At 43.7% G+C, this 26,776-nt stretch overlaps 2 protein-coding genes across 8 annotated transcripts in view; both read right to left on the bottom strand.

Moving 5' to 3' along the window:
• EFHC1 (EF-hand domain containing 1) overlaps positions 1 to 6,888 on the bottom strand; it is a 59,348-nt gene extending 52,460 nt beyond the window's left edge. For 2 of the 4 annotated variants that reach the window (XM_082411674.1, XM_082411673.1), the window contains exon 1: positions 6,749 to 6,882. In XM_082411674.1, the coding sequence (XP_082267800.1) occupies positions 6,749 to 6,811 (63 nt within the window). In that variant the 5' untranslated portion in view covers positions 6,812 to 6,882. Of the gene's footprint in view, positions 1 to 6,748 lie in introns of all 4 variants that reach the window. The other 2 variants (XM_082411676.1, XM_082411675.1) reach the window with 2 other exon arrangements.
• PAQR8 (progestin and adipoQ receptor family member 8) overlaps positions 6,749 to 26,776 on the bottom strand; it is a 52,569-nt gene continuing 32,541 nt past the window's right edge. For all 4 annotated transcript variants that reach the window (XM_082411697.1, XM_082411699.1, XM_082411700.1 and 1 more), the window contains one exon: positions 6,749 to 24,734. In XM_082411697.1, coding sequence (XP_082267823.1) covers positions 23,651 to 24,715 — 1,065 coding nt within the window. In that variant the 5' untranslated portion in view covers positions 24,716 to 24,734 and the 3' untranslated portion in view covers positions 6,749 to 23,650. The remainder of the gene's footprint in view (positions 24,735 to 26,776) is intronic.

Genomic DNA, 26,776 nt, shown 5'->3' on the forward strand with positions numbered 1-26,776 from the left:
GAAGGTCCCACCTCAGTTTCACCCCACCCAGACTAGTGAAGCAGAAGTGTACAGAGCCAGTTAGGAACAAGGAGGAAAAGCAGGGGCTACTGGCAGCACCCACTCAGTGGGAGCCACTGTGGTTCACAGCGACCTGCTTGGCAGACAAACAGCAGATTTTGACCCACAGCCAACAGCCAGCATAGCTGCAGCTGCCATGTAGCCCCTGCAGACTTCACCAGCTTTTGTCCCACAGGCATTCAGGGTTGCCCAGGCCACCACCTGAGTCCCTCCTGGCTCCCTCCTCTCCCCTGTCCCCAGCAGAGCCCAGGAACCACACAGGCAGCCAGCTTAGGCCTCTAGAAAGTGATGAAGAAAAAAATTGCCAACCAAGAGTACTTTACCCAGAAAAGTTGTCCTTCAGAAATAAAGGCAAGATAGAGACTTTTCCTAATAAGTATAAGCTACAGGACTTCGTCACCACTAAGTTTGCCTTACATGAAATGCTGAAAAGAGTTCTTTGAGCTGAAACAAAAAGGTGTTTATTAGTAACATGAAACTATACAACACACTGGTAAAGGTAAACGGAGACACCCTAATACTGTAACATGGTGATGTGTTATCTACTTAACTCTAGTATAAAGACTACTTAACACTAGCTTCAACAATTTGTTAATGGATACACAATACAAAAAGATGTAGATCGTGACATCAAAAAAATAAGGGGCGGGGAGTAAAAGGGTAGATTTTTATGTGATCAGATACTGTTGATCTGAAGGGCGAAATAGACAACAAAACAATTATAGCAACGGACTTCAATACCCCACTCTCAACAATGGACAGATCAGCCAGATAAAAAAAATCAACAAGGAAAACACTGCACTTGAACCATACTTTAGACCAAATAGACCTAACAGACACATACAGAACAATCCATTCAACAGCAGCACTCTTTATTCTCAAGCATGTGCAAAACATTCTCCAGTACAGATCATATGATAGGCCACAAAATAAGTCTCAGCAATTTAAGAAGATTGAAATCATACCAAGTGTCTTTTCCAATCACAATGGCATGAAACTAGAAATCAATAAGTGGAGGAAAGCTGGAAAATTCACAAATATGTGAAAATTAAAAAACACACTCCTGAACAACCAATGAGTCAAAGAAATCAAAGGGAAATTTAAAAAATCTTGAACAGATGAAAATGGAAGCACAAAAATGAAAATCTACAGGATGCTGCAAAAGCAGGTTTAAGTTTATAATGATATATGCCTGCATTGAGAAATAAGATCTCAAATAAACCACTTCACTTTATACCTCAAGAAACCAGACAAAGAAGAACTAAGCCCAAAGTCAGCAGAAGAAAGGAATTAATAAAGATCAGAGCAGAAATAAATGAAATAGACACTAGAAAAATGATAGAAATGATCAAAGAAACTAAGAGCTGTTTTTTTGAAAAGACAAACAAAATTGACAAACCTTTAGCTAACTGATTAAGAAAAAAGAGAGAGGACTCAAATAAAATCAGAAATGAAAAGGGAAACATTATAACTGATAGTATAGAAATACAAAGGAGCATGAGAGTCTACTATGAATAATTACATGCCAACAAACTGGATAACCTAGAAGAAATCAATAAATTCCTTGAAATGTACAACCTACCAAAATTGAATCATGAAGAAATAGAAAATCTGAACAGACCAATAACAAGTAAGGAAACTGAATCAGTAATCAAAAACCTCCTAATAGAGAAAAGCTTGGGACCAGATGGTTTCACTGGTGAATTCTATCAAACATTTAAAGCAGAATTAATGCCAGTCCTTCTCAAATGTTTCCAAAAAACTGAAGAGGAGGGAACACTCCCAAACTCATTTTATAAGACTAGCATTACCCTGATACCAAAGTCAGATAAGGAAACTACAAGAAAATTACAGACCAATATCTCTGATGAACACAGATGTAAAAATCCTCAACAAAATAGCAGCAAACCAAATTCAACAGCACATTAAAAGAGTCATACACCATGGTCAAGTGGGACTGATTTCTGAGATGCAAGGATGGTTTAACATGTGCAAATAAATAAATGTGATACATCACATCAACAGAATGAAAGATAAAAATCACATGATCATCTCAACAGATGCAGAAAATGCATTTGGCAAAATACAATATCCTTTCATGACAAAAATGCTCAAAAAATTGGGTATAGAAGGAACATACCTCAACACAATAAAGTCCATAGATGACAAACCTACAACTAACATCATACTCAAAGGTGAAAGGTTGAAAGCTTTTCCTCTAAGATCAGGAACAAGACAAGAATGCCTACTCTCACCACTACATTCAACATAGTACTGGAAGTCCTGGCCAGAGCAATCAGGCAAGAAAAAGAAATAAATGGCATCCAAATAGGAAAGGAAGAAGTAAAACTGTCTTTGTTTGCAGATGATATGATCTTATACTTATAAACCTTAACGACTCCATCAAAAAACCGTTAGAACGAGTCAACAAATTCAGTAAAATTCCAGGATACAGAAATCAACATACAAAAATCAGTTGTGTTTCTACACACCAACAGTGAACTACCTGAAAGAGATATTAAGAAAACAATCTCATTTATGATAGCATCAGAAACAATAAAATACTTAGGGATAAATTTAACCAAGCAGGTGAAAGGCCTGTACACTGAAAACTACAAGATTTTGATGAAAGAAACTGAAGATAACACAAATAAATGAAAAGAAACCCATATTCATGTTTTGGAAGAATTAATATTACTAAAATGTCCATACTACCCAAAGCCATCTAAGAGTCAATGCAATCAGTATCAAAATTCCAATGGCATTTTTCACAAAAATAGAAAAAAAAAATCCTATAATTTTTATGGAGCCACAAAAGGCTCTTAATAGCCAAGCAATCCTGAGAAAGAACAACAAAGTTGGGGGCATCCTGATTTCAAACTATACTACAAAGCTGCAGTAATCAAAACAGTATGTATTGGCAGAAAAATAGACACATAGACCAACGGAACAGAATGGAAAGTCCAGAAATGAACCCTCACATATACAGTCAACTAATCTTTGACAAGAAAGCCAAGAATACACAATGACAAAAGGATAGTCTCTTCAATAAATGGTGTTGGGAAAACTGGATAACCACATGCAGAAGAATGAAATTGGATCCCTATCTTACACCACTCACAAAAATTAACTCAAAATGGATTAGACTTAAACATAAGACCTGAAACTGTAAAACTCCTAGAAGAAAACATGGGAAAGCTCCTTGACATTGTTCTAGGCAATGATTTTTTGGATCTGACAACAAAAGCATAAGAAACAAAAGCAAAAATAAATAAATAAGTGGGACTACATTAAACTAAAAAGCTTCTGCACAGCAAAAGAAACCATCAACAAAATGAAAAGGCAACCTACAGAATGGGAGGAAAATGTGCAAATCATATATCCAATACGGGGTTAATATCCAATATATAAAGAACTCATACAACCCAATAGCAAAACAAAAACAATCCAAATAAACAAACAAAGTCTGGTTAAAAAATAGGCAGAGGAAAAAAAAATGGGTAGAGGAACTGAATAGATATTTTTCCAAAAGAAGACATACAAATGGCCAAGAGGTATGTGAAAAGGTGCTTGACATCACTAATCATCAAGGAAATGCAAATTAAAACCACAATTAGATAACATCTCACACCTGCTAGGATGGTTATCATCAAAAAGACAAGAGCTAACAACTGTTGAAAAGGATATGGAGAAAAAAAGGGAACCCTTGTGGGAATGTAAATTGGTACAGCCATTATGGAAAACAGTGTGGAGGTTCCTCAAAAAATTAAAAACAGAACTACCATACAATCCAGCAATCTCATTTCTGGGTATATATCCAAAGGTAATGAAAACAGGATCTTGAAGAGATACCTGCACCCCCTTGTTCAATACAGCATTATTCATAATAGCCAAGATATGGAAACAATCTGTTTCAACCAATGGATAAAGATATGACATATATGTGTGTATGAATGTGTATATACATATTTATACATGTATATACAATGAAACAGTATGCAGCCATGAGAAAGAAGGAAATCCTACCATTTCTGACAACTTGGATGAAACTTGAGGACATTATGTCAAGTGAAAAACATCAGCAAGAGAAAGACAAATACTGTATGCATGATATCATTTATATGTGGAATCTAAAAAATCCAAACTCATAGAAACAGAGAGTAGAGTGGTGGTTACCAGGGGGTGGAGGTAGAAGAAATGGGGGGAGAGTGGTCAAAGGATACAAACTTCCAGTTTATTCAGTTATAAAATGAAATCATTCTGAGGATCTAATGTACAGCATGATGATTATAGCTAACAATGGTGTATTATATACTTGAAAGTTGTTAAGAGAGTAGATCTTAAATGTTCTCATCACAAAAAAGAAATGGTAATTATATGACTGGATGGAGGTGTTAGCTAATGCTATGGTGGTGATCATTTTGCAAAATACAAGCATATCAAATCAACAGGTTATACACTTTAAATTTATACGTCAATTATATCTCAATAAAGTTGGAAAAAAGTGGAAAGGAAAATTAGAGATTATGTTAATTTGATGGAAATTTTTTCCTTTTTCTGTTCTTTGCAATGTTGCTTTCAAAATCATATTTATACACATACATATATGCACACACATAAATCATAAAATGTTTTTTATGAAAAAAATTACTGACTTACCTACCTAATTTCTTTGCAGCCCAACCTACCATCTCTCAGGATCTGTACTAACATAAAAGGTGCAATAGAGTAAACTTCTTTTGCTAAGAGTTATGGACTGTGAACTTTATGGGTTGTACATTCAGGGTCACCTATCAGTTGACAGGACATAACACAAATGACACAGAACAAAATGGGCTGAGTTGACTTCATCACTGGGTAACCTGTGTAACTTCAAGCTCCTCTTCTCCCACCTCTAAAGACAGAAGCAACATCAGCTGCTTCATTTGCTTTTTCCCGTTTGAGACAGACATCTCTACCATCACTCAGCTATACGACCTTTATCAGTGGACTTCAAGGGCACCCCAGGCAAGGCCACCTCAGGCTCCCCACCTTAGTCCCTGTGGTTCATCTTCTGAAGGTCTTGAGAGTTACACATACCTAGTCTTTCAGGGCTGAAGACAGTGACCATGTTTTTCACATATCAAAATAAGGCAAATTGGCTGACACTTGGCCAATGTATTTAAAATCTGAAATATGTCCAATGCACAGTTCATCTTACTTGTAGTACGGCAATATATGTTCTCAGAGCCTGGCACCTCCAACCCACACCTCTGCAATCCCAAATCAAATCAACCCTGCCCCATGGGTAACCCACACTCACCAACAGCAAATGGTAAGCTGTTCCTGCACAGGGCAAGAACGTGCCTACAACATTTTTAAGTTTCATAAAACTGAAAAGCCCACTGAAGCAAAAAATCTACAATGCTGTGTCTTAATGCAGGAATAACTATAAAGAAGAGATTCAGAATCCAAATTCCCTCACCAAACATTCAATTTCAATTCATTCTCCCAAAGAAAATAAATTGACTATGTATTTTATCTGACCTTCATGATCAGGGAGAGGAACTTATAGTTTAAATTATTAAACTATACACATATAAATTATTATTGTTTCATCTCTGATAATCAGCCTATCAGCCTACTGAATCTTAATGTTGATATTCCAACATATATTTCAGTAACCCTGAAATTTCAGAATTAAATAATAATTTTGTCAAGGGCTAAACTATGTCAAAGAAAAAAAACCACAAGCCTATTTTTTTTTCTCTTCAATTTTGTCTACAGGATGCAACTAAAAACACAAAGTAGGGGAAGAGTGAAACAAAATCTAAACAGGAATCTTATAAAAATGTTAAAGCGAAAAGAAAAGGGCTAGGAGAAGAAAAAACAGCAACGAATCAACTGTAGTGGAGGGAATTTATGTGGAATTATCTCCTACAAAGCACCTGAGGATGGTTTGGGAGGAAGACGGCCAAGTGTTGAAAGTCTAACTTTTGGAGAAAGAACAAATGGGAAAGAAGGTTAAACAAGAACAGGGTGAAGGTGGGACTAGACTGTAGAAAAGGGATGAGGTGCGGTAGACGCATAAATGAGAAGGGAGAAGACTGCAGTAAAGGACCTGGCAGAAAGAAGCCAATGGGTGGAAGCGGTAAATACGACAGGAAATGCAGCTGGGAGTGGGAGCGATTACTGGGTCTAGGATTCAGAAGAGGAAGAACGCGGGCGGGAAAGACAGGCCTGGGGAGAGTGGGTGGGATGGGGCTGTGGAAATAAGGATGAAGATGTAGAGAGGCTGAGTCCGGGAAAGGGCCCAGACTAGGGGGGAGGGTTTAAGGATGGAGCTGGTCAGAGAGGGGTATGGGGTGGGAGAATGAGCTAGGGAGAGGACCGAGGGAGAGCTCGGGAGCAAGGTGGGTAAATCAGTGATCTAGAGGAGGAGAGCAGCAAGTAAGAACGCTGGGAGGCCAACACAATGCCAGGGTGGAGTGGAAAAACTAGAGAGGGATGGGCGGAGGGCAAAATGGGACAGGGAGGGTGAGGCTGGGTGAGGGAGAAAAGAGAACAGGGTTGGGGCAGAGGGACGGGTTTGAAGGGAAAGAGGACAAACTCGCGCGGACGAGAAAGGAAACGCAATCTTTCGAGCAGCTGCGAGCCCTCCGAGGCCGCCCGAGGGTGGGGACAGGGGTTTGGACAGAGAAGTGCTCACCGTGGAGTCCTTAAAGGACGTGCCCGGGAGAAAGGGCAGGCCATGCACTGGGTTGGACATCATCGCAGCCGCTCTCGCCGCGGCCACCTCGGTCGGGTTTGGTCCTCCCGGGTTGCCGCGGGGACCAGCGGCGTTCTCAAGGGCCCCAGCAGCTCCTTGGTAACGCCAAACATCCCGAGCGCTCACGGAAGAGGGGCTGGGCCTGAGGCGCAGGCGTGCCGGGTCTGCGCGTGCGCCGCCCGCGGGACTAGGCGCTCTCGCGGGAGTGTGGCTGCAGCGAGCTGGCCCCGCCCCTCCCCTCTCGGGCCGCGGCGACGTGAGAGCGGGTGGGAGGGGCGGGGGGGAGGCTGTTGTGATGACGCGATGGTTTTCGCCGTGAGGTCCAGGGTCGGGGCGGGCCCTTAGATCAGTTACAGGGGAAGGAGCGGTCCTTCCTTCGCTCCACCGCTGTCCTCACCGCGCTCCGCCTGCTCTCTCTTCTCCCACCTGTGGGAAAAGGGCTCTTGTCCCAGTTCACACTGAAGTGTCAATTGTTGGTTCCGGTTGAAAGTGTTACCTCTCTCGGACCCGTGCTTCCCTGGGGCCAGGGGCTGAGGATTATTCGTGGTTATAACTCTCTGTTGCTCAAGGATGTTCAATGAACAAATGCAACCGTCTGGTCCCTAATCCTCCCACTACAGCATTCTGGTTTTTTCCACTTTACCTTTCTTTATTCTACTGTCAATCCCTGCAGTTCTGCACCCTCCCAGTTGTTGGCCGGGCCTTTGGGTCTTACACATTCACCGCAGGACACTCAATATTTGTTGACTGAAGAGCTACAGGGCTCGTGTCAATTCTCCATGTCTCTAGTATATACGTACTTGCAGCTGCAATGAAAAGATCAGAACCAAGAGGGGAAACGCATCTCCTTCAAAGAGAAAACTAAGTTATAAGAAAAAAGCAAATAAGTGTGGTGACATATTATCAAAATCATAGGTACTCTTTTTACAAAACTTGTTTAAATTACTATCCCTTAAAAGAAATGTAATCCTATTCCTGAAACATTTTCAGGAAAGAAAAAACAAGCTATCCAGCAGCACTGAGGAGCTTAAAAAGAAAAAAAGCAAACAAAACCCAGCTGCCCAGAAATTGGATTCATCGGTCTGAAATGGGTCTCAGGCATCTGATTTTTATAACAGCTGTTTCTGATAATGAGCCAGTTTAGGAACATGATAGAGTAACAGACCTCAATCAGAAGGCATCCATGTCATGGGGTAGTTTACTGCCAATACAGACAGCAGCTTTAGTTTTACTGCTGGTTGTCCAAGCAAATCCCCCTGCTGGGTTTCACTAATAGGTGTAAACCTCATGGGGCCCAGGACATCAATCCACTAGTGGCACCTGAAGCAGTTATTGGTGGCTGTCTCCACACCCTGCCCAAAGAGTTTCTTTCCTTTTTTTTTTTTTAAATTATTTTATTTTTGGCTGCATTGGGCCTTCGTTGCTGCGTGCGGGCTTTCTCTAGCTGCGGTGAGCAGGGGCTACTCTTCATTGTGATGCGTGAGCTTATTTCGGTGGCTTCTCTTGCTGCGGAGCCCGGGCTCTAGGCACGTGGGCTTCAGTAGTTGTGGCACGGGGGCTCAGTAGTTGTGGCCCACGGGCTCTAGAGCACAGGCTCAGCAGTTGTGGCACACGGGCTTAGCTGCTCCGCGGCATGTGAGATCTTCCCAGACCAGGGCTCGAACCCGCATCCCCTGCATTGGCAGGTGGATTCTTAACCACCGGGGAAGCCCCGAGTTTCTTTTCTAATAACACTTCCTCTCCCCAACTACTTCTAATTCCCATTTTTGTCCCCTCTCTTTTTTTCACCTTTACAATTTTTTTTTTAATTTCTACTGGTGTAGTACCTTAATGTAGGTGTTTAATACATTTTTTTTTTAAAAATCAATACATTGTTGAAGATACTGAAGACCTTAAAAGTATCTGTCCATTGCATTATATCTTAGCCACTGACCTAGAAGGGAAGTGTGGACAAAGCATGTCACCTGCCATATCAGTAAATAACGGATGTCGCCAACCATCGAGTCAGCAGCCACTGCATCTCCCCACAACTATGCACCCTGCGGGAATTCAGGATGGAGAAAAGCAGGCTACTGGCACAAATAGCTAAGGTGCATATCAAAGGAATGAGTTCAGTGAGCCCAGACTACGGCACCTTCCGATACAAAGAAAAGCACTAAATTCATTAACTTGAGATGTCTGCGTTTTGTGACTAGCAGTAATCTTTTGATGTTCCAACTATCTGGTTTTTGTTGCAGAAACTCCTATGTACTCGGGCTCCTCCCCTACCTCTTTGGAACAGTCCCTCAGAGCTATCTGAGAGGCTGTCTTCCTGGCTGGAGTCCTCAGAAAGTCCACCGAATAAAACATAACTCTCACCTTTGAGGTTGTGCTTTTTTTTTTTTTTTTCATTCAACAGAAGCCAGCCACTGGGAGAATATTTCAAAATGGCAAGTTCAACCTCAGAATCACTGGGAACTGTAATCCTTGCTGACTCTTCATGGTAACCTTAAACTCTTCCCAGTTATATGATCCCTTCCTGCCCTTTCTCTTAATAAAAGTAAATCCATGGCATTAGGATACACTCAGAAGAGCCCTCCTGGACTAACTGCAGGGTTGCACTTGGGTCTGTATTCCCTGGGCTGGATAGGGAAGGAGCCAGTGGGGCTTGGAAAAGGTGAATCATGCCTAAATCTATTGTTCTTTGTGGCATCTGTTTCTATTGGAGGAGTGCCCTCTGCTCAAATGCCTTTCTTTCCCAGAAGAGCACACTAGTTAAATGGTTAACAGAGTGTTTTAACTACTTTTGGACCTAGAAATGTAAGGTGAAGGAAATTTCTCTTGGCCTGTGGCCTTGTAAAAATGCCATCACCTCTGAGGAGGGGAAGCCAGGCCATACTGCATCAGTGCTAAAAAGCTCAGGTACAGGTCTGTGAAGAAGGGGGGGAAAAGGGCGTCAGAAAACCGCTTGAACCCTGAGAAGGGTGCGTGTGATTAAGAGTTGACAGCCTATTTCTCCCAATCAGGATGACTCAGCATGGATTGCACTCTCCATCAACCTGCACTCACCACTTCCCACCTGTGGAATATATAGGAGAGGGCGGGAGCCTGACCACCCCCAGCAGCTGAAGTAGAAATTGCGATGTTTGGAAGGCTGTACATAAAGCCTGGACTCAGAAGGCCACAGGGACGTTGCATGACCTTAGAGGGTGCTACAAAGCTTGGGGAATGGAAAAAATGGGAAGATCAGACTGCCAGGAGGCCAAACCTGAAAGAGGGCCTCGCTGGGGCTGGATGACGTCTCCCAGGGACTCCTGATGGGAGGGGTCGGAAGGCAGAGGCTGCAAGCAGCCACCTAAAATAAAAGTCTCCTTTTTCAGCATTTTTCCCAGAGCTGGCTTTACCTAGAATTTGTTTAAAATCCTGGGACATCCTTATTCTTCAGTACCTAACATCACAGGACAGATATCAAGCAGGTTGCGTGCGCGCGCGGGCAGGCCTTTCTGCAGTGATTGTGGTGCGTTACTACCCTCTGCTGGACAAAAACGGTACAGCAAGGTTTCTGAAAAGCAAACTCAATGACCCACCTGCAGGTTTGGAAGTACTGGGGGTGTGGCTAGTGAGTGACTATGGAGATGACACCTTGCAGGGGCGTGTCCCTCAGTCAGATGCTCTCTACCCTTCATTTCTATCACTCCCGTGGTCTCTGGAATCCATTATCTGAAAAGCGTGCCGGTCAACCACTTTGATCTTTGCAAGGAATGGAGAAAGGTGAGAGAAGCCCTGATTTCCAAGCGGATTCTGGAACAGATTTAGGACCCACAGGCAATCTTCATTTGACACAAAAATCACACAGTTTGGGTTTAGACTGTTTTAGTTTTGCAGTGGGCTCCTGCCAGGGGGTTGAAAAAACTTGTGTTTCTGATGCTTTTTCCTCTAAGTCAAACCCATTCTATGACTTTACCTGATTTACTCAGAATTCCCTTCCCTCTGAAAAATCCTATCAAACATGACCTCACAGAATTAGAGATTCCATAGGATGTAAGCACAGGATAAGTGCTTTGTTTTGTTCAGTGCCATTTTCTCAGCTCCCTCCACAGTGTCTAACACCTCTTAAATACTCAATAAACAGTTGTAAAATGACTGACCAAGTAAATGAATAAATGATGACTTGAAAATCACCTGGTAAAGTATTTTTCAAATAGCCAGTGGATCCCCATTACTAGGTCTTAAAACCATCTTAATGCTTGTGACAACAGCTAGAATTTTTTAAAAAAAGAAATAGAGTATAAATGATCAAGAGGCATCCCATGTTGAATGGGTAAGAATAATTCAGTGAAAAAGTATTTTAAGATGTATACAAACATACGCATTGGTATCGTGGGTATTAGTGCGGTCAGAGTCAAAAAACTTGGAAAATGATTAACACAACCCAGCCCCTCATTTTACTGATGAGAAATCCCCAGATCAAAAGAGATTAAGAAACCATGGGTTAGTGACTGGTTACTAATCGGGTGTTTCTTACACTCAACCTCAGTCCTCACACAGCTGGGAAGGATATTCTTCCTTCAGCACATGAGGGATCATTGATCTTAGCATCCAGCTTGTAAGACATCTGTGCCTTAATCAGGTTCTTCACAGGATGGAGAAATAGAAGTGTTAGAGTGATATGGCAGTAATATTGGTTATAGGTTTAGATTCCAAATGTGGTCAGGGCACGAATCCATTGATCCAGGTAAGTGGCAACCTTGAACATGGGGAAGTGCCTCTGATTCCTCCTCTCCCACTGAACATCTCAATCCACTCATCCTTCTCTCCTCTCACACATGCGGCATGGAACAGAATGCATGCAGCACGGAACAGAAAGTGAAATGCCCGTTTGGGAGTCCTGAGGGCTACATTCATGTCCTCACTGTGTCCTGAATATTTGTGTGAGCTTGGACAACTTACCTACCTGTGTTTCTGGTTTCTTCATCTCTAAAATGAAAAGCCTGGACCAGAATTAATGATCATTAATCGTTTTTAAAACCTAGTGAAAGCTATGGGTCCTGTCTCCCCCAAATGCGCATACTCACAGGTATAAATTTTAATTACGATTTTATGATTTTATGGAGCCCCAGTGGGTCTAGGGTCTAGAACTGTTCCCTCTCTGAAATACGATACAGAAGGAGTCCGTATCATAGCTCCCCAGAGGCGGAACGATGTGTAGGTAGAGAGTACTGACTGTAGGAAGCTCTTCAGGACAGATGACCCTTTTTTGCCAACAAATGAATTGCAGGGAGGGGGACAAAGAGTAAAGTGGAAGGGAAACCAATAGTTTAAAAGAGACAAATAAGTCGTCCAACTGCAACTTGTAGGCCCTGTTGAGATCCTGATTCAAACAAATACACTTTAAAAATAACAATGTCATTTATGAGACCGCTGAGAATTCGAATGTGAGAATGTTAAGAGATTGTTCTTCAATTTTTTGGGCATGATCGGTATGACGGTTTTGCAAGAATGTCTTCATCTTCTCTAAAAACTTTTAGAGATACATACCCAAGTGTGTATCATGGAGAAAAGGATAAGATGTCTGGAATTTGTTTCAGAATAATATGAGAAGGAGCAAGTAAGTGAGGGTAGATGACACCAGATTGGCTGTGAGTTGACCCTTGTTGACATGACTAAACACTTCATTAAACATTTCTGTCTACTTTTGTATATATTGAAATTTTCTATAATAAAAAAGTTAAAAAAAAAAAAAGTACGGACTCTGGAGCCAGATGGCCTGGGTACAGGCCCTGATTCTATCACTTACCAGATCTGTGACCTGTGGGAGTGTCTTAACCTTTCCTTACTATAAACATATAATAATAATTATTTGCAACTCATAAGGTTGTTGTGAGCATTAAATGAGTTAGTATATGCAAGCATGAAGCACGGTGCCTGGCACATAGGAAGTACCCAGTGACTGTTTGCCATTAGCGTGGTCTAGGGGACTCTTCTGAATGGACTGTTTGGAGAGTGACTGGGGACTTGGAAAAATTGTGGATGATCAACTAAAGACAGGAAGGTAAAAGGAAGACAGGGAAGGGGGCAGGTGTGTTAGGCATTTTAAAGCCTGTGTAACATTTAGAAGGTTTGGCACATGTGACTTATGTCTTTCCTCTTTACTCTTGTACCCTCCAAACTCTCTCTAAACATCTCACAGAGACAGACACACACACACACAGACATACACACACAGATACACACAGACACGCAGACACAGACACACAGACACAGACACACACAGATACACACAGACACGCAGACACACAGACACAGACACACACAGATACACACAGACACAGAAACACACAGATACATACAGACACACACACGCAGACTCACAGACACACAGACACAGACACACACAGACACAGACACACACAGATACACACAGACACGCAGACACACAGACACAGACACACACAGATACACACAGACACAGAAACACACAGATACATACAGACACACACACGCAGACTCACAGACACACAGACACAGACACACACAGACACAGACACACACAGATACACACAGACACGCAGACACACAGACACAGACACACACAGATACACACAGACACAGAAACACACAGATACACACAGACACAGAAACACACAGATACATACAGACACACACACGCAGACTCACAGACACACAGACACAGACACACACAGACACAGAAACACACAGATACACACAGACACACAGACACAGACACACACAGATACACACAGACACAAACACACAGATACACACACACGCAGACACACAAAGATATACACAGATACACACAAACAGATACACACAGACATGCAGACACACAGACACACAGATACACACAGACACAGAAACACACAGATACACACAGACACACACACAGATACACACAGACACACACACAGACACACACACACACAGATACATAGACACACAGATACACACAGACATGCAGACACACACACAGACACACACAGATACATAGACACACAGATACATACAGACATGCAGACACACACACAGACACACATAGATACACAGAGACAAACACACAGACACACACAGATACACACAGACACACAGACACACACACACAGATACACACAGACACGCACACATACACAGATATACACAGACACAGAAACATACAGACACACACACAGACACACACAGATACACACAGACACAGAAATGTACAGACACACACACACAGACACACACAGATACATACACACACACACAGACACACAGATACACAGAGACAAACACACAGACACACACACAGACACAGAAACACACAGATACACACAGACACACACACAGACACACACAGATACACAGAGACACACACAGATACACAGACACACACATGCACCCCAGATCCCTTTAGGGGGTGGGACTCCAAACTCTCTTTGCGGTTTGGGTTACAGAAAAGCACCAGCCTCCTCCCGTGCGCTGTGGAGGAGGCTGGGACCGGAGCTTCCCACAGCGCCCCAACCTTTGCCCTGTTCCTGTGGTCACCACCTCCTTTCCGTCACCACTGGGATGGAGAGCAGACTGTGGCTTTGCAGCCTCTGCAGCCGAGGGTGAAGGCACGCAGGTGGACGGGTCGCTGTGGGAGCTGAGAGGAGGCAAGGACCCGGGAGGGAAGTTGCCAAGGCGGCCCAGGAGCCCCTGCTTCACTGGGTGGAGTACTGAAACTGGCCTTTTGGAATTTCTTCTCTGTATTTAACCTCCTACCACAGAGGTGCTACTGCATCACACGAGGGATAAGCTTCCCAGGAGTATTTCCACTGAGTTCACCCATGAGACCACAAATCCCATTTCTCCCTTTAATGGAGTGTGGGTGGGGACAATGGGGTCTCCATGTTCTCTTCTCCCCCTGAGCCTGCTGAGCCCAGGGCCACTGGGCAGCCAGATCGTATCAGCTGATAGAAGTAAAAACTGAGAATGGACTTGAACCGGGTGTCAATTTCCTAGGGCAGACATCACACAGTAGCACAACGGAGGGGCTTAAACAGCAGAAAGTTCTGCTCTAACAATTCTAGAGGCCAGAAGTTGGACATCATGGTCCCAGCAGGGCCACACCCTCCCTCCTGGCCTCTGGCTGTTCCCATCCACCCTTGACCCTCCCTGCCTGTATAACTCCAGCCTCGGCCTCTGTTGTCACCACTGTTCTCCCCACGTGTGTCTGTGCTGTCACGGGGCTCTGCGTCCTCACCTTTTCTCCGTGTCTCTCTCTTCCTATAAGGACATCGGTCACCTTGGACTAAGGGGCCACCCTACTCCAGTATCACCTCCTTACATCTGCAGCTGCCATTTCCAAAGAAGGTCACTTTCTGAGATCCTGGGGGTTAGGACATCAACATATCTTTGGGGGGGGGGGTGGATGTAATTCACGACATAACAGATGTGAATCAAGAAGTAAAAAATGAGGGGAGGGATAAATTGGGATTGGGATTGACATATACACACTACTCTATATAAAATAGATAACTAATAAGGACCTACTGTATAGCACAGGGAACTCTACTCAATACTCTGTAATGGCCTATATGGGAAAAGAATCTAAAAGACTGGATATATGTATACGTATGACTGAATCACTTTGCTGTACATCTGAAACTAACACAACATTGTAAATCAACTATACTTCAATTTAAAAAAAAAAAAAGTAAAAATAGTGAGTGGAGCAGTGGGGTTTCCTGCATAGGCTGAGAACCCCTGGGGACCACAGTGTAAAAGGACCAGACTGCTAACCTGTCCAGGTGGGTCTGGGCACTGCAGGAAGGTTCTCTGCTGATGCTTGTGCTGGTCTGTGACATGCAGACAGAGTGACGAAGGAGGAACTCCCACCCAAACACACGCAGAACCCTGCGGGAATGACATACACCGTAATCTGTCACGGGTGGAGAGCGACCCTTCCCCAGGGCAGTGAGCTCCCACTCTGGTGAGAAATTTCGGGAGCCCACGGGGAGGGTGGGCGAGTTTGCATAGAACCCACAGTTCCCTGCTCAGGGGAAGTGGTAGAAATCGTAACAATTAAGACGATTGCCACTTGGAGTGATTGAGCACAAACTTTGTGCTGTTTTTCCCCCCAGCAGCAAAATTAGTCAGATTCTGAACTAATTTGTTCTTGTTGGAAAAAGAAAATACACTGAATGGAGATGTTTTGCATGTTGCTATTAAGTTGCTTTTAAGAAATTGTTTTAACTGGAATAGTGTTCTGATTGACTTTGAGGACTAGGATATTTTTAACAGGTTCTGAAGGCAAAGAAGGCTTCATGGGAGAAGCATAGGGAAATGATGTGAGCAGAGTCGGTGGTTCTTCGAGCTGCCTGGAGTCCTTGGAGGTCATCCAGGTGGTTACAGATGGCCTCTGAGACTAACGTGACGGCCTCTGAGACTAATGTGATGGCCTCTGAGACTAATGTGACGGCCTCTGAGACTAACGTGATGGCCTCTGAGACTAATGTGATGGCCTCTGAGACTAATGTGACAGCCTCTGAGACTAACGTGACCAGGTGTGCGTTGGAGTCCAGCACAAAGTATATTTAAGAATCTCACCATTGGTATCACATCAACGGTCACCACCTAGGGAATTTTCTTGGCCAAAGTGTCTAGAAATGAAACAAAAACTGCCTCTTTCGGTTTATTTCATTTATCAGAGCAAAAAAAAAAAAAACAAATCCTCATTACATTTCCCTTTCAATTCTACACTTTTTCCAGTTCACCCAATTGGTAAAGGTCTGAGTTTCTGTGAGATTCTATTACTTAATAGCAGGTAGTTTGGGGGAAATTTATTTAATCTACCGGTTTCCTCATTTATAAAGTGGGAGCAATAACAGTACCTACCTCCCGAGGATTACATGAGGGTTAAAGGAAAGAATCTAAGCAAACAGCTCAGTGAAGGACTTGGCAAGGAGTGAGCACTAAATAATGTACACTGTTCAAGTTGTTATTATTCCTGGTTTACAGATTCTGCCCTGGATGTTTCACTGCATTTCTGCCTGGAGGATTACCCAGAGCACAAACCAGGGTCAGTAGGACTTAAGGAAACATTCAAAGCCTGTCTGGGAAGCGGAGGTCAGCATCCTGTGAGCTTAAAAAATGCTCTGAGAATTTGGGAAGAATCCTGTGAGCATGGAGAGTGTGTCCACAGGAATGCAACCTATAGGGCTAAGCCCACAAGTAGAATAACTTAAATGATAAACTGGTTTCGTGTAGATGGCAGGCAACGGAATTTGCTCTGCGTTCTGCCAGCAAAGGTCATGTGCAATTAGTAATTAGTCCACATAGATAAATGGCCACCCTGCAATTTTCTTGGGCAGGATTCTTCCCCAGCATTCCCCATCCTGAAGTCACAGTAAAAGCCCGACTCCTTACAAGGATCTCACAATCTGTCCTCATCTCTCCTTGACCCCTCTCGGTTCAGGCAGGCTCTGGCCTCAGGGCCCTTGCAATTCTTTCCTCTGCCCCCGGGGGGAGAAAAACACACACACACCTCTTTCTGTAGTCTCCCCTGGTCCTGGTTAAAGTTGCACACTCACTCCATCCCTCTGGCCTCTCCTTCCTTGCTTTCTGTTTCTCCTTGGCACCAACACCTTCTAACACCTTAACTCTCTGATGTATTTATTTGGTTTGTCTTTTTTTTTTTTTTTGGCCGTGCAGCTTGTGGGATCTTAGTTCCCCCACCAGGGATTGAACCCGTGCCCCTTCGCAGTGAAGGCACAGAGTCCTAACCACGGGACTGCCAGGGAAGTCCCGGTTTGTTGTTTGTCTTACCCTAGCCCCCCCAACTGCTGAGGGTAAAGCTCTGGCAGGGCTGGGATTTGTTTTGTCCACGGCTGTATCCCTGGTGCCTAGAACAGGGACTGGCACCTGTGGCTCAGTGTTTGTGGAGTGTGGGGCTGGATTCACATACAGAGTTCTTTCAACGCGAGATAATGTATCATTGGCTTTGTTTCATAAGCCAGTGTCCCAGCCACAGCACCAGCAAATTACCTACATAAATGTCAGAAGGGAGTGTCATGTGACTGTAAACTGAGCCAAACTGTTGATTGATTTTTTTTGTACTTTACAGAATCAAAGCATTAGGTTGCCTAAAAATTCCTAACTTCTGGCTTTTCAGGAAGCTTTATATCACACTGCTAATTTACTTATTGACAACGTTTTGACATGGCCTTATTCTTACTCTGAAGGGACTCATTTTAGTGATGTGTCCATGAATTATCTTTTTTCTCTATTTTTTAGCATTTTCTTTAATAAGCCTTTATTACTTGGAAATGAGAAATAACCAATGACTTTTGAGGGGGCCTTCCTACTAATGTGTGCAAAACTCTTTTATGAGGCAGAGAAACATTTTTAAAGTCATTGTCACTTGTCAGAATCCCTGGAAGAGCCAATCGTTTGAAGAATTGACAATCCCAGTGAAAGAGCAGAGGGCGGGGTTGTATCATCTTGGCGAGGTTATCAATACTTGGTTTCTCTTCCCAGGATTCAAAGGTATTTTCAAGAAGCCATGACTGGAGAGTGAGATTTGACTTTAAAATCTAGGCCACTGAGGGCCTACAGCCAATGGAACTTTCTGGTTTCTGAGGAGACCATGAGATGCAGAGAATGCTTTATTTGATATCCAAGGACATCCACGATGTACTTCTTAATTCCCAAAGAAGTGATACAACCCTGGCTATTCAAGAGGTATTTAGGAACAAAAATTAAAATGAGATTAGGTAAAGTATACACAATACGTTAAAAAGTGCTTTACACACTGCAAAGGGCTCTGCAAATATTTGGTGTTGATGTTTCGAATTAGCTGGGCCCTGAATTTATCTGAAGGAAAAAGGACTTTGAGTTTAAACATTCCTAGTTGTGTGACTTTGAAGCAATCATTCTACTTTCTTAGTGTGTTTTCTGGCTTAATGGAGCTCTTTTTGGTTTTACCTCACATGACTCTTTAGGAACGCAAATGGTTGTGGAAATATTTGGGGAAGCATAGTGCTCTATATAATCTGAGCTGTTATTCTGGAGCCGTTGAATTGACCAAGTCCTCCTAGAGTCTAAAGTACAGTGCATAGTTTCCTATGAGAATCATGTTGGTAAGAAGTGCCCTTACCTTAGGTAGATATGCTCCCAAAGTTAGTATCTAAATGAATTTTCTCTTTAATACAATGATTTTCCTTCTATATTAAATATTTCTAAAAAAATTCCATAAGGGATAAGGTGGATTTTTTTTTTTTTTTTTTTCCAAAGGAGGAAGCCAGGGTGTAGCATGCTGTTTCCAACTTACCAAATCAGGAACCTGCACTCAGGTTGGAACCCTACATCCCTTTCCCTAAAGGATGGGCTTTATGGGAAGTCTATACCACCTGTGGAAATATAGGCCTTCTCTCTGAGTCTGGCTGTGTCAAGGATTCCCCAGGACTGGATTAAATCAACTAGAGGGCAGGAAGATGGGCTGGGGAGGCAGCAGGAGTATCAAGAAGGGTTGAGGTGACTCTAAGGTGACAGCCTTGCTGGAGTGGGAAGTATTTCCAGCCTCTGGAGGGGAAAGGAGAGAGCTCAATCCTTTTGAAAAGGGGCTGGCCCAAAGCAGGTCCTAGCCTCCCGTGGGTTTGGCAGGCCAACTGGCCCTCAGGCTGTGACTGGAACCAAGTCCTGGAGAGGGGCCCCTATCATGGCCCAAGGTGGGAAGACACTGGTCCTCCGTTAGCATGGAGGGTCCCGGTTTTTTACCCTCACTGTGGTTATCTCCTGAGCCAACATGGAGTCTGCTACCAAGAGATGCTCATAAATACTTGCTAAATCAATAAATGAAGAGTGGTTAAACTATTAGCAGTGACAACAGAAGTATTTGCAAACTGCCCAGGGTCCCTACTGGTGATAAAAAGGATTTGGGCAAGAGGGGTATCCATAATTCTATCAGTGGAGCCTCTAGCCAGAGAATGCTGTTTTCTTCCTGTTATGGTCACCTTTTCCACAGCTATTTAAATCTAATAGTTAAGGCTACAGAATCCTTTGGTTGATAGGTGCCACATTTCACAACCATAGTACCTGTTACGGTATAACAATAGTATAGTTCATAATTTTTAGGTTTCAAAAAATACAGTCTATCAATTCAAAAGTTTGGAATATTTAACACTATTGTCCATGAGATTAAAATATTTATTCAATTAGATTGAAAATCCTTAGAGAAATCAACTCCATAGCTTTTGGGGAGGGGGCCCAATTTGATCTACTCACAAGTGGGGATTTGGGGGAGGGGGAGCATATTTTGGGATTTTTGGGTATGGAGATTTTTTTCAAAGCTTTTATACTTTCCTACTTCTAGGTGGCTATGAAGTGTCCTGATCACCTTCTGGCAATGTTTGTCTAGATAAAACCTTTCTTTAAGATAGGCCTTGTCAAAGACACAAGGTAGCTGTTGAGAGGACAATAATGCATTTACAACATCTGTTAAATGGTCATTTGTGTAAGGAGATTTATATAAACAGAAAATAGTTCTATTTTTTCTTTGCCAAGCAATCAAGCAAAACCCTAGGAACAACAAAATTAGGCGGAGGCCTTGGGGACAATGGCCATGCCTTCTCTGAGTAAGACATGAGCACCATCTGGAGGACCTATTTGAAAGCACAGCGTGGCAACTGAAGAACCTAATGTTTTCAAGCATCGGGGTACAACTGGTGAACAGGTGGGCAACAGAGGCAGGAAAGAACTACCTCCATTCCATGGCTTGAGCGCCTACTGTTTCAAGCTTCCAGTAGAGGACTGAGAATAGAGTTACTGAGTGAGGTACTTTCAGCCAAGGTGGGAGATGAAACCCTAACATCTGAAAAGTATTAACATTAGCTCCCTAGTAAATATAGGTCAGGAAGTGCTTGCAAGAGGGAAACAAACAGGCAAATAGGTCCCCAATTCGCTGCATCCTGTTATTCCCTCTCTCTACCCTGAGTAGCGGGCCACATACAATACCCATTTTATTCCCAAGATGGAAATGACTAATAGTTTAGTTTAGTTTTTGTTTTTGTTTTTTTTCCCCAGAGGCATTTACATTTTAATAGGTTGAAAGCCTTAGTAAAAAAGAGATCAATAACAGGAGAATTTCCAATAGATGTCAACTTTTGGCTTTGGTGGAATAAGAAGAACCATCCCCTTTATCAAATACTTATTATTCCTTTTAAACAAACTAGGTCTCTTCCTTACTGATTCAATCGTTTGAATGAAAATGTTTTAAAAGGAGTATTTAACCCCTTAAGAGTCTGAGTATTTAAAAACGCCTGCATCTCCTGTTTCTCTATTTCTCATGAGATACTGGAATTTCTAACCAGAAAGTAGTCCCTCAACACTTCTCAAATATCTCTGGTGAAAAATTTTTTTTTAAATTTCCAGTACTTGAGGGACCAATACTTGGGTAAATTAAAATCAAAATGTTATGAATTTTATGTTCATATCTAAGAGTTTAGTGTCTCTCTGTACTTATCTTGTCACAGACCAATAAGTGTGCAGACTGGCACTGGTCTGCGGATGGCGTTGGAGGATCACTGCTGTACCTTGTGTTTTCTCCCTTAAAAAATACCTGCATTTGGCCTAAAGATCTCTGCTCACCATGACCACCACGGTTACATGCAAGAGCCTGACTTACATCTCCCTTCCAATTTTTAAAAGAAGATAGCCTCTGAATCCATAATTACAGACATTTCAGATACTTTCTCATCTCCATTTAAACTGACCCTCTACTTGCACTGTGTTGACACAACTTTCCATTCCCTTGTTCATCAGTTCAACCGGTTTGGTGTTGCTAACTTTATTGGCGGTGAATTTGGCCTGGATGCCAGAAGTTCGTGTAAGACACTTGGGTAGCACAGAAGTTCAGGTATTTGAGGATTCCCAGGAGAAATCCATCTAGGAAAACAACATAACTGACAAGACATATGCTTGCTTTTTTTTTTTTTTTTTTTTTGGCCACTCCACAGCATGCAGGATCTTAGTTCCCCGGCCAGGGATCGAACCCGCACCCCCTGCAGTGGAAGTGGGGAGTCTTAACCACTGGGCTGTCAGGGAAGTCCCGACATACGCTTTCTTGATATAAAGATTACAGGAAAGCCTCAGTTGAATTTTTCCCTCCAAAATACAGGTTGAAAGAGTCTTCTGATGGATAAGCAATTCTGGTATTCTGAAGTTTTTTCATCCATGGGTTGGAAGGCAATTAATTCTTTTTTTCTTATCCCTATAACCCCAAACTGAAAATTCCACGTGGCCATGTATTAAGTGTATTAAGTTCGTACATTTCCATTTATAAGGCACAAACCCTACACATCTCTCAAGAGAAAGGAAGAAAACAAAGATATGAAGACAACAAAGTAATCTAGGAAGAGAGGAGATTCATCAAACTGGAATGAAAACCCACCTCCCTTTTTAGTAAACAGAGACCTTATACTGATAGGAAATACAGCCTCTGGGGAGGGTTCCAATGCAGCCCCCTTCACTGGATCAGTGCAGAAGGCAGTCCTCAGGGGGGCTGCGTGGCCAGAACACATCAACCGCAAGCCCCCCCATCCCATAGAAGCTGCTGGGCAACTATGTCCTAAACAGAACATTCTGCCTACAGGGTGCCCAGTTCACCATCCTCACCCAAAGGAGCCTTCGGGGACCAATCCACCATGAATGCACACATGTGCCTGTCCTGGGGCTTGATTAATTTAAGCTGCTCTAAGCTGAGGTACAACTGCCTCCCCGAGGACCCTGAACTAGTTATGCGGGTCCTTCATGGGGCAGCATCTATTTAAGAGGCTGGACCTTGAGTTCCTCTTGAAATAATCAGATCCCTAGTGGGACTCTTAGAACCAATTCACTCTACCAGGGGCTTTTTGAACATGCTGGTCAAAATCTGGAGAAGATGCTCTGGAAAAAGCTCCAGACCTTCTGGCATGTAAGGCAGCCCTAATAGATCTCAAGTAATCCTGCAATGCACAGGTATAAAACAGAAGGGTCCCATGACACCAAACGGTATCCATGCTTGCTGGCTGGACCTTCTGATGGCTCTTGGCACTGTATTTTCTACTACTGTTTCCATTAGTATTATATGAGAGTAAGTTTCCTGAATGTCCACATGGATCCAAGCATTTCCTGGAAGTATGACTGCTTCATCGTCCTCTCTATCACCATGCAAGGTACAGATGGGAGTGAACAGCACTTGGGAGAAAACAGCCAGGAAGACATCATCCTGAGAAAAGGGTCAGTGCTAGAGTGGGCCAGAGAAGGGACCAGAAGTCAGACGAACCGAGTAATTCATGATGTCTGAGGGTTTTACGGAATCTTCTTGAAGATTCTGACTTCTCCACCCCGGACAATCTGAAATCCAAATGAAATCGGGTCCTTGGGTCAATGTACCCAATTATCAAAGACCAGCATCATAGAAGAATGCTCATTTCAATACAGTGTGGTCCAGCCACCTCCTAACTTTCCCAGTCCGGTTGGATTATCCCGTTAGACCAGGCCTTGCCCCTGGAGGCCACAGTCAGAATTCTACTAAATTTTCAGGCATGACGATGGTTCTTAATTCAGTGTCCGATGAATCTTAGCCAAGGTTCCTTCCCTTCCTGTGTCTCGTAAGGCTACAGCCCAGAGGATAAAGGAATACTTTCATTCACAACAATAACAGCAAAACTCTTGGACCCTTTGGCTTCCTAATGCCATAGCCATAGCCATAGCCACCCTTGGAAATATGTACTCATTTAAAAGCCTGCTCTAAAAAACAAAAAGTCAACTCCTACTGTTGATTCAAGTTTTCCCCAAATCATATCAGGCCAGCTCCACACCGCGCCCCACCTGCCGGCCTCAAGAATCTTTCTTGGTCAGTCTGGCCTTGATTTTTTGCCTCAAGAAGGCTGCAGTGGCTGCACTGCAGGTGACCAAGAAGAAGAAGGAGAGGCAGGCCATGTAGATGGACAGGGGGCTGTGGCGTTGCAGGAAAACCTCCTGTCGCCCCTTGTAGTCTAGGAGGATGGCCTCCAGCTGGGACAGTGTGCAGACAGACAGAAAGGCGTGGAAGATCTGATGCCCGTGGCCCACGATGTCACAGGAACCCGGGAAGTACTTCTCCGGAACCGGGCAGGAGAAGAAGTAGGCACTGACCAGGAAGAAGACGATCTGGAGGGAGTGGTACCAGACCGCCTGCTCCTGGCAGCCAGACAGGTGGCACAGAACCACACGATGTGCCACGGGGCTGATGTCCAGGATGAAGGCCAGCCCCGCCGGCACCACCTGACAGATCTTCCTCATGACTGGGTAAGGCCTGCGGTAACGGTACTTAGCGTAGCAGCAGCCGGCGCAAGATAACCAGCCACAGAAGGCGGCTGCGGGCAGGAAGAAAAGCCAGAAGTGCTCGTACCAGGCCTGGTCGGAGGTGTAGAAGAAGTGGACCAAGGCACTGCCGTACTGGTAAACGCTCACGCCCACGTAGTCCACAAAGTAGAAGGTGTAGTGGGAGAGCTCGGACTTGGACTGCAGCAGATGGGCCAGGAGGCTGAAGGTGAGGTAAGTGATGGAGGACAGGACGTAGAGGAGCAGGGGCAGGGCATGGGCAGAGGTCCACGGCAGGCCCTCGGCCTCCACAAAGGCCCAGAACCGCAAGAGGACGGCCAGAGCCGCCAACAAGTGGGTCCAGACGTTGACCACCTCGTTGTGTTTCTGAAAGAGGCTGAAGAAGTAGTAACGCCACTCGTGGCCGGTGGGGCGGTACCCAGCATGGATGTAGGGCTCCCGGAAGAGCTGGGGCACGTCGGTCTCCGGGACGGTGCCAGGCATCTTGGGCAGCCCATCCTCCAAAATCTTGGGCAGGCGGCGCAGATGCTGTCCACTCACGGACAGGGTGCTCAGACGCTCCAGGATGGCAGTCGTCATGGCTACACGGGGATGCAACCTACAGGAAAGAGAGTAAAATGGGCAAAGATGCGGTGAGGGGGTGCTGAGCAAAGACTGCGAGGGAACTATGGGTTTTCTAGTGCAGCTGGGGAGGCGGGACTGCAGACAACTTCTTTGAGCCTCCTTTTTTTTTGTATGTAGGATAATAGAGTTGGACCAAGATCGCTTACTGCTCTGACATTCTGACTTTGTCTCTACTACTCACTACAGAGTGAGGCAAAGTCACATCTTGTAAAATGGGAATGTCAGCCACCCCATTTTAATGACATCTAGAAGGTAAGTGAGGGTACCTTTAAAGCTTTCGAGTTTGCTAGATGATAATAAAATGTAACCATCAGGGCTTCCCTGGTGGCGCAGTGGTTGAGAATCCACCTGCCAATGCAGGGGACACGGGTTCGAGCCCTGGTCCGGGAAGATCCCACATGCTGCGGAGCAACCAAGCCCGTGCACCACAACTACTGAGCCTGCGCTCTAGGGCACATGAGCCACAACTACTGAGCCCACGTGCCACAACTACTGAAACCCACGTGCCTAGAGCCCATGCTGCGCAACAAGAGAAGCCACCGCAATAAGAAGCCTGCACACCGCAATGAAAGAGTAGCCTCCGCTCACCGCAACTAGAGAAAGCCCGTGTGCAGCAATGAAGACCCGACATGGCCAAAAATAAATAAATTAATTAATTAATTAAAAAATATCACAGTGAGCCAAAAACTCACTAAAAATCGCTAAAATAAAAAAAAATGTAATCATCAGACAGACTCTATCAGTACGAAGTATTTTTTTTTTTAAGGAATGGCATAGCAAGAGACACTGTTCCATTTTATTTATAACAGTAAGAAATTGGAAAGAACTTTCTTGTTCAACAATAGGAAATTGGTTTTAAAAAATCATAGAACCATAATTTAAGCCGTAAAACAGAATTGTGAGCAAACAATAGAAATATGTTGTGAATGTATTTAATGACATGAAAAGATCTAGCTGTATATTCATTGTCTATTATCCCAATGTCTTCCTAGTGGAACCTAGTAGTTTTCTCTCTTCAAATCTCCTATACTTCTTCATCCATCCTCACTCAGCCTAACATTTTTCCTATTCTGAGAAAACGCAATCAATCAGAAGAGACTTCTGCAATCTACTACCACAACATTTACCCACCAGCCAGCATTTCTGTCACATATGCTCCTTTCAATGGCTGGAACCATCTTGGTGAAGACCAACCCTTCACTATTCTGTCCCTTGGCGCCATCCATTGAAGAGTTGCACATCATTGTAATGACACAAGAGGGCGCTTTAAATGAGGGATCTTGTAAACCACTCCAAATCAAGTCTCGAATAGTCTTGAACTGGCATAGACACAAGCACTCTTCAACCATACAAAGCTTTTTTATGTATTTTATTTAGTATGAAGTATTATATCGAAATACAAAAATTATCAGTGTTGATATTACTAATGAGAGCCTACATTTCTTGAGCACCTAATCTTAAATTACCCACTAATTTCACTGGGAACTTGAAAATCTGAGATAAGCAATAGTTACTTGAACCTCAAGGTCAAATGAGTCATCAATCAGGTTGGTAAAAACCAATGCATGTTCTGAGAAATATTTTTTTATAATTAATTAATTTTTGGCTGCATTGTGTCTTTGTTGCTGCGCGTGGGCTTTCTTTAGTTGCAGCGAGCAGGGGCTACTCTTCGTTGCGGTGCATGGGCTTCTCATTGCGGTGGCTGCTTTTGTTGCAGAGCACAGGCTCTAAGCGCGCAGGCTTCAGTAGTTGTGGCACATGGGCTCAGTAGTTGTGGCTCGTGGGCTCTGGAGCGCAGGCTCAGTACTTGTGGCGCACGGGCTTAGTTGCTCCGTGGCATGTGGGATCTTCCCGGACCAAGGCTCAAACCTGTGGTCCCCTGCATTAGCAGGCGGATTCCTAACCACTGTGCCACCAGGGAAGCCCTATCCTGAGAAATCTTAAGAGCTGAACAAAATTAACATGTGGCCTAAATTTAATGAAATCTAATTGCAAAGACTGTGTATTTTTTTTTTT

Source organism: Balaenoptera physalus (genome assembly GCF_965194825.1).
Source record: "Balaenoptera physalus genome assembly, chromosome: 11".
Classification (NCBI taxonomy): domain Eukaryota; kingdom Metazoa; phylum Chordata; class Mammalia; order Artiodactyla; family Balaenopteridae; genus Balaenoptera; species Balaenoptera physalus.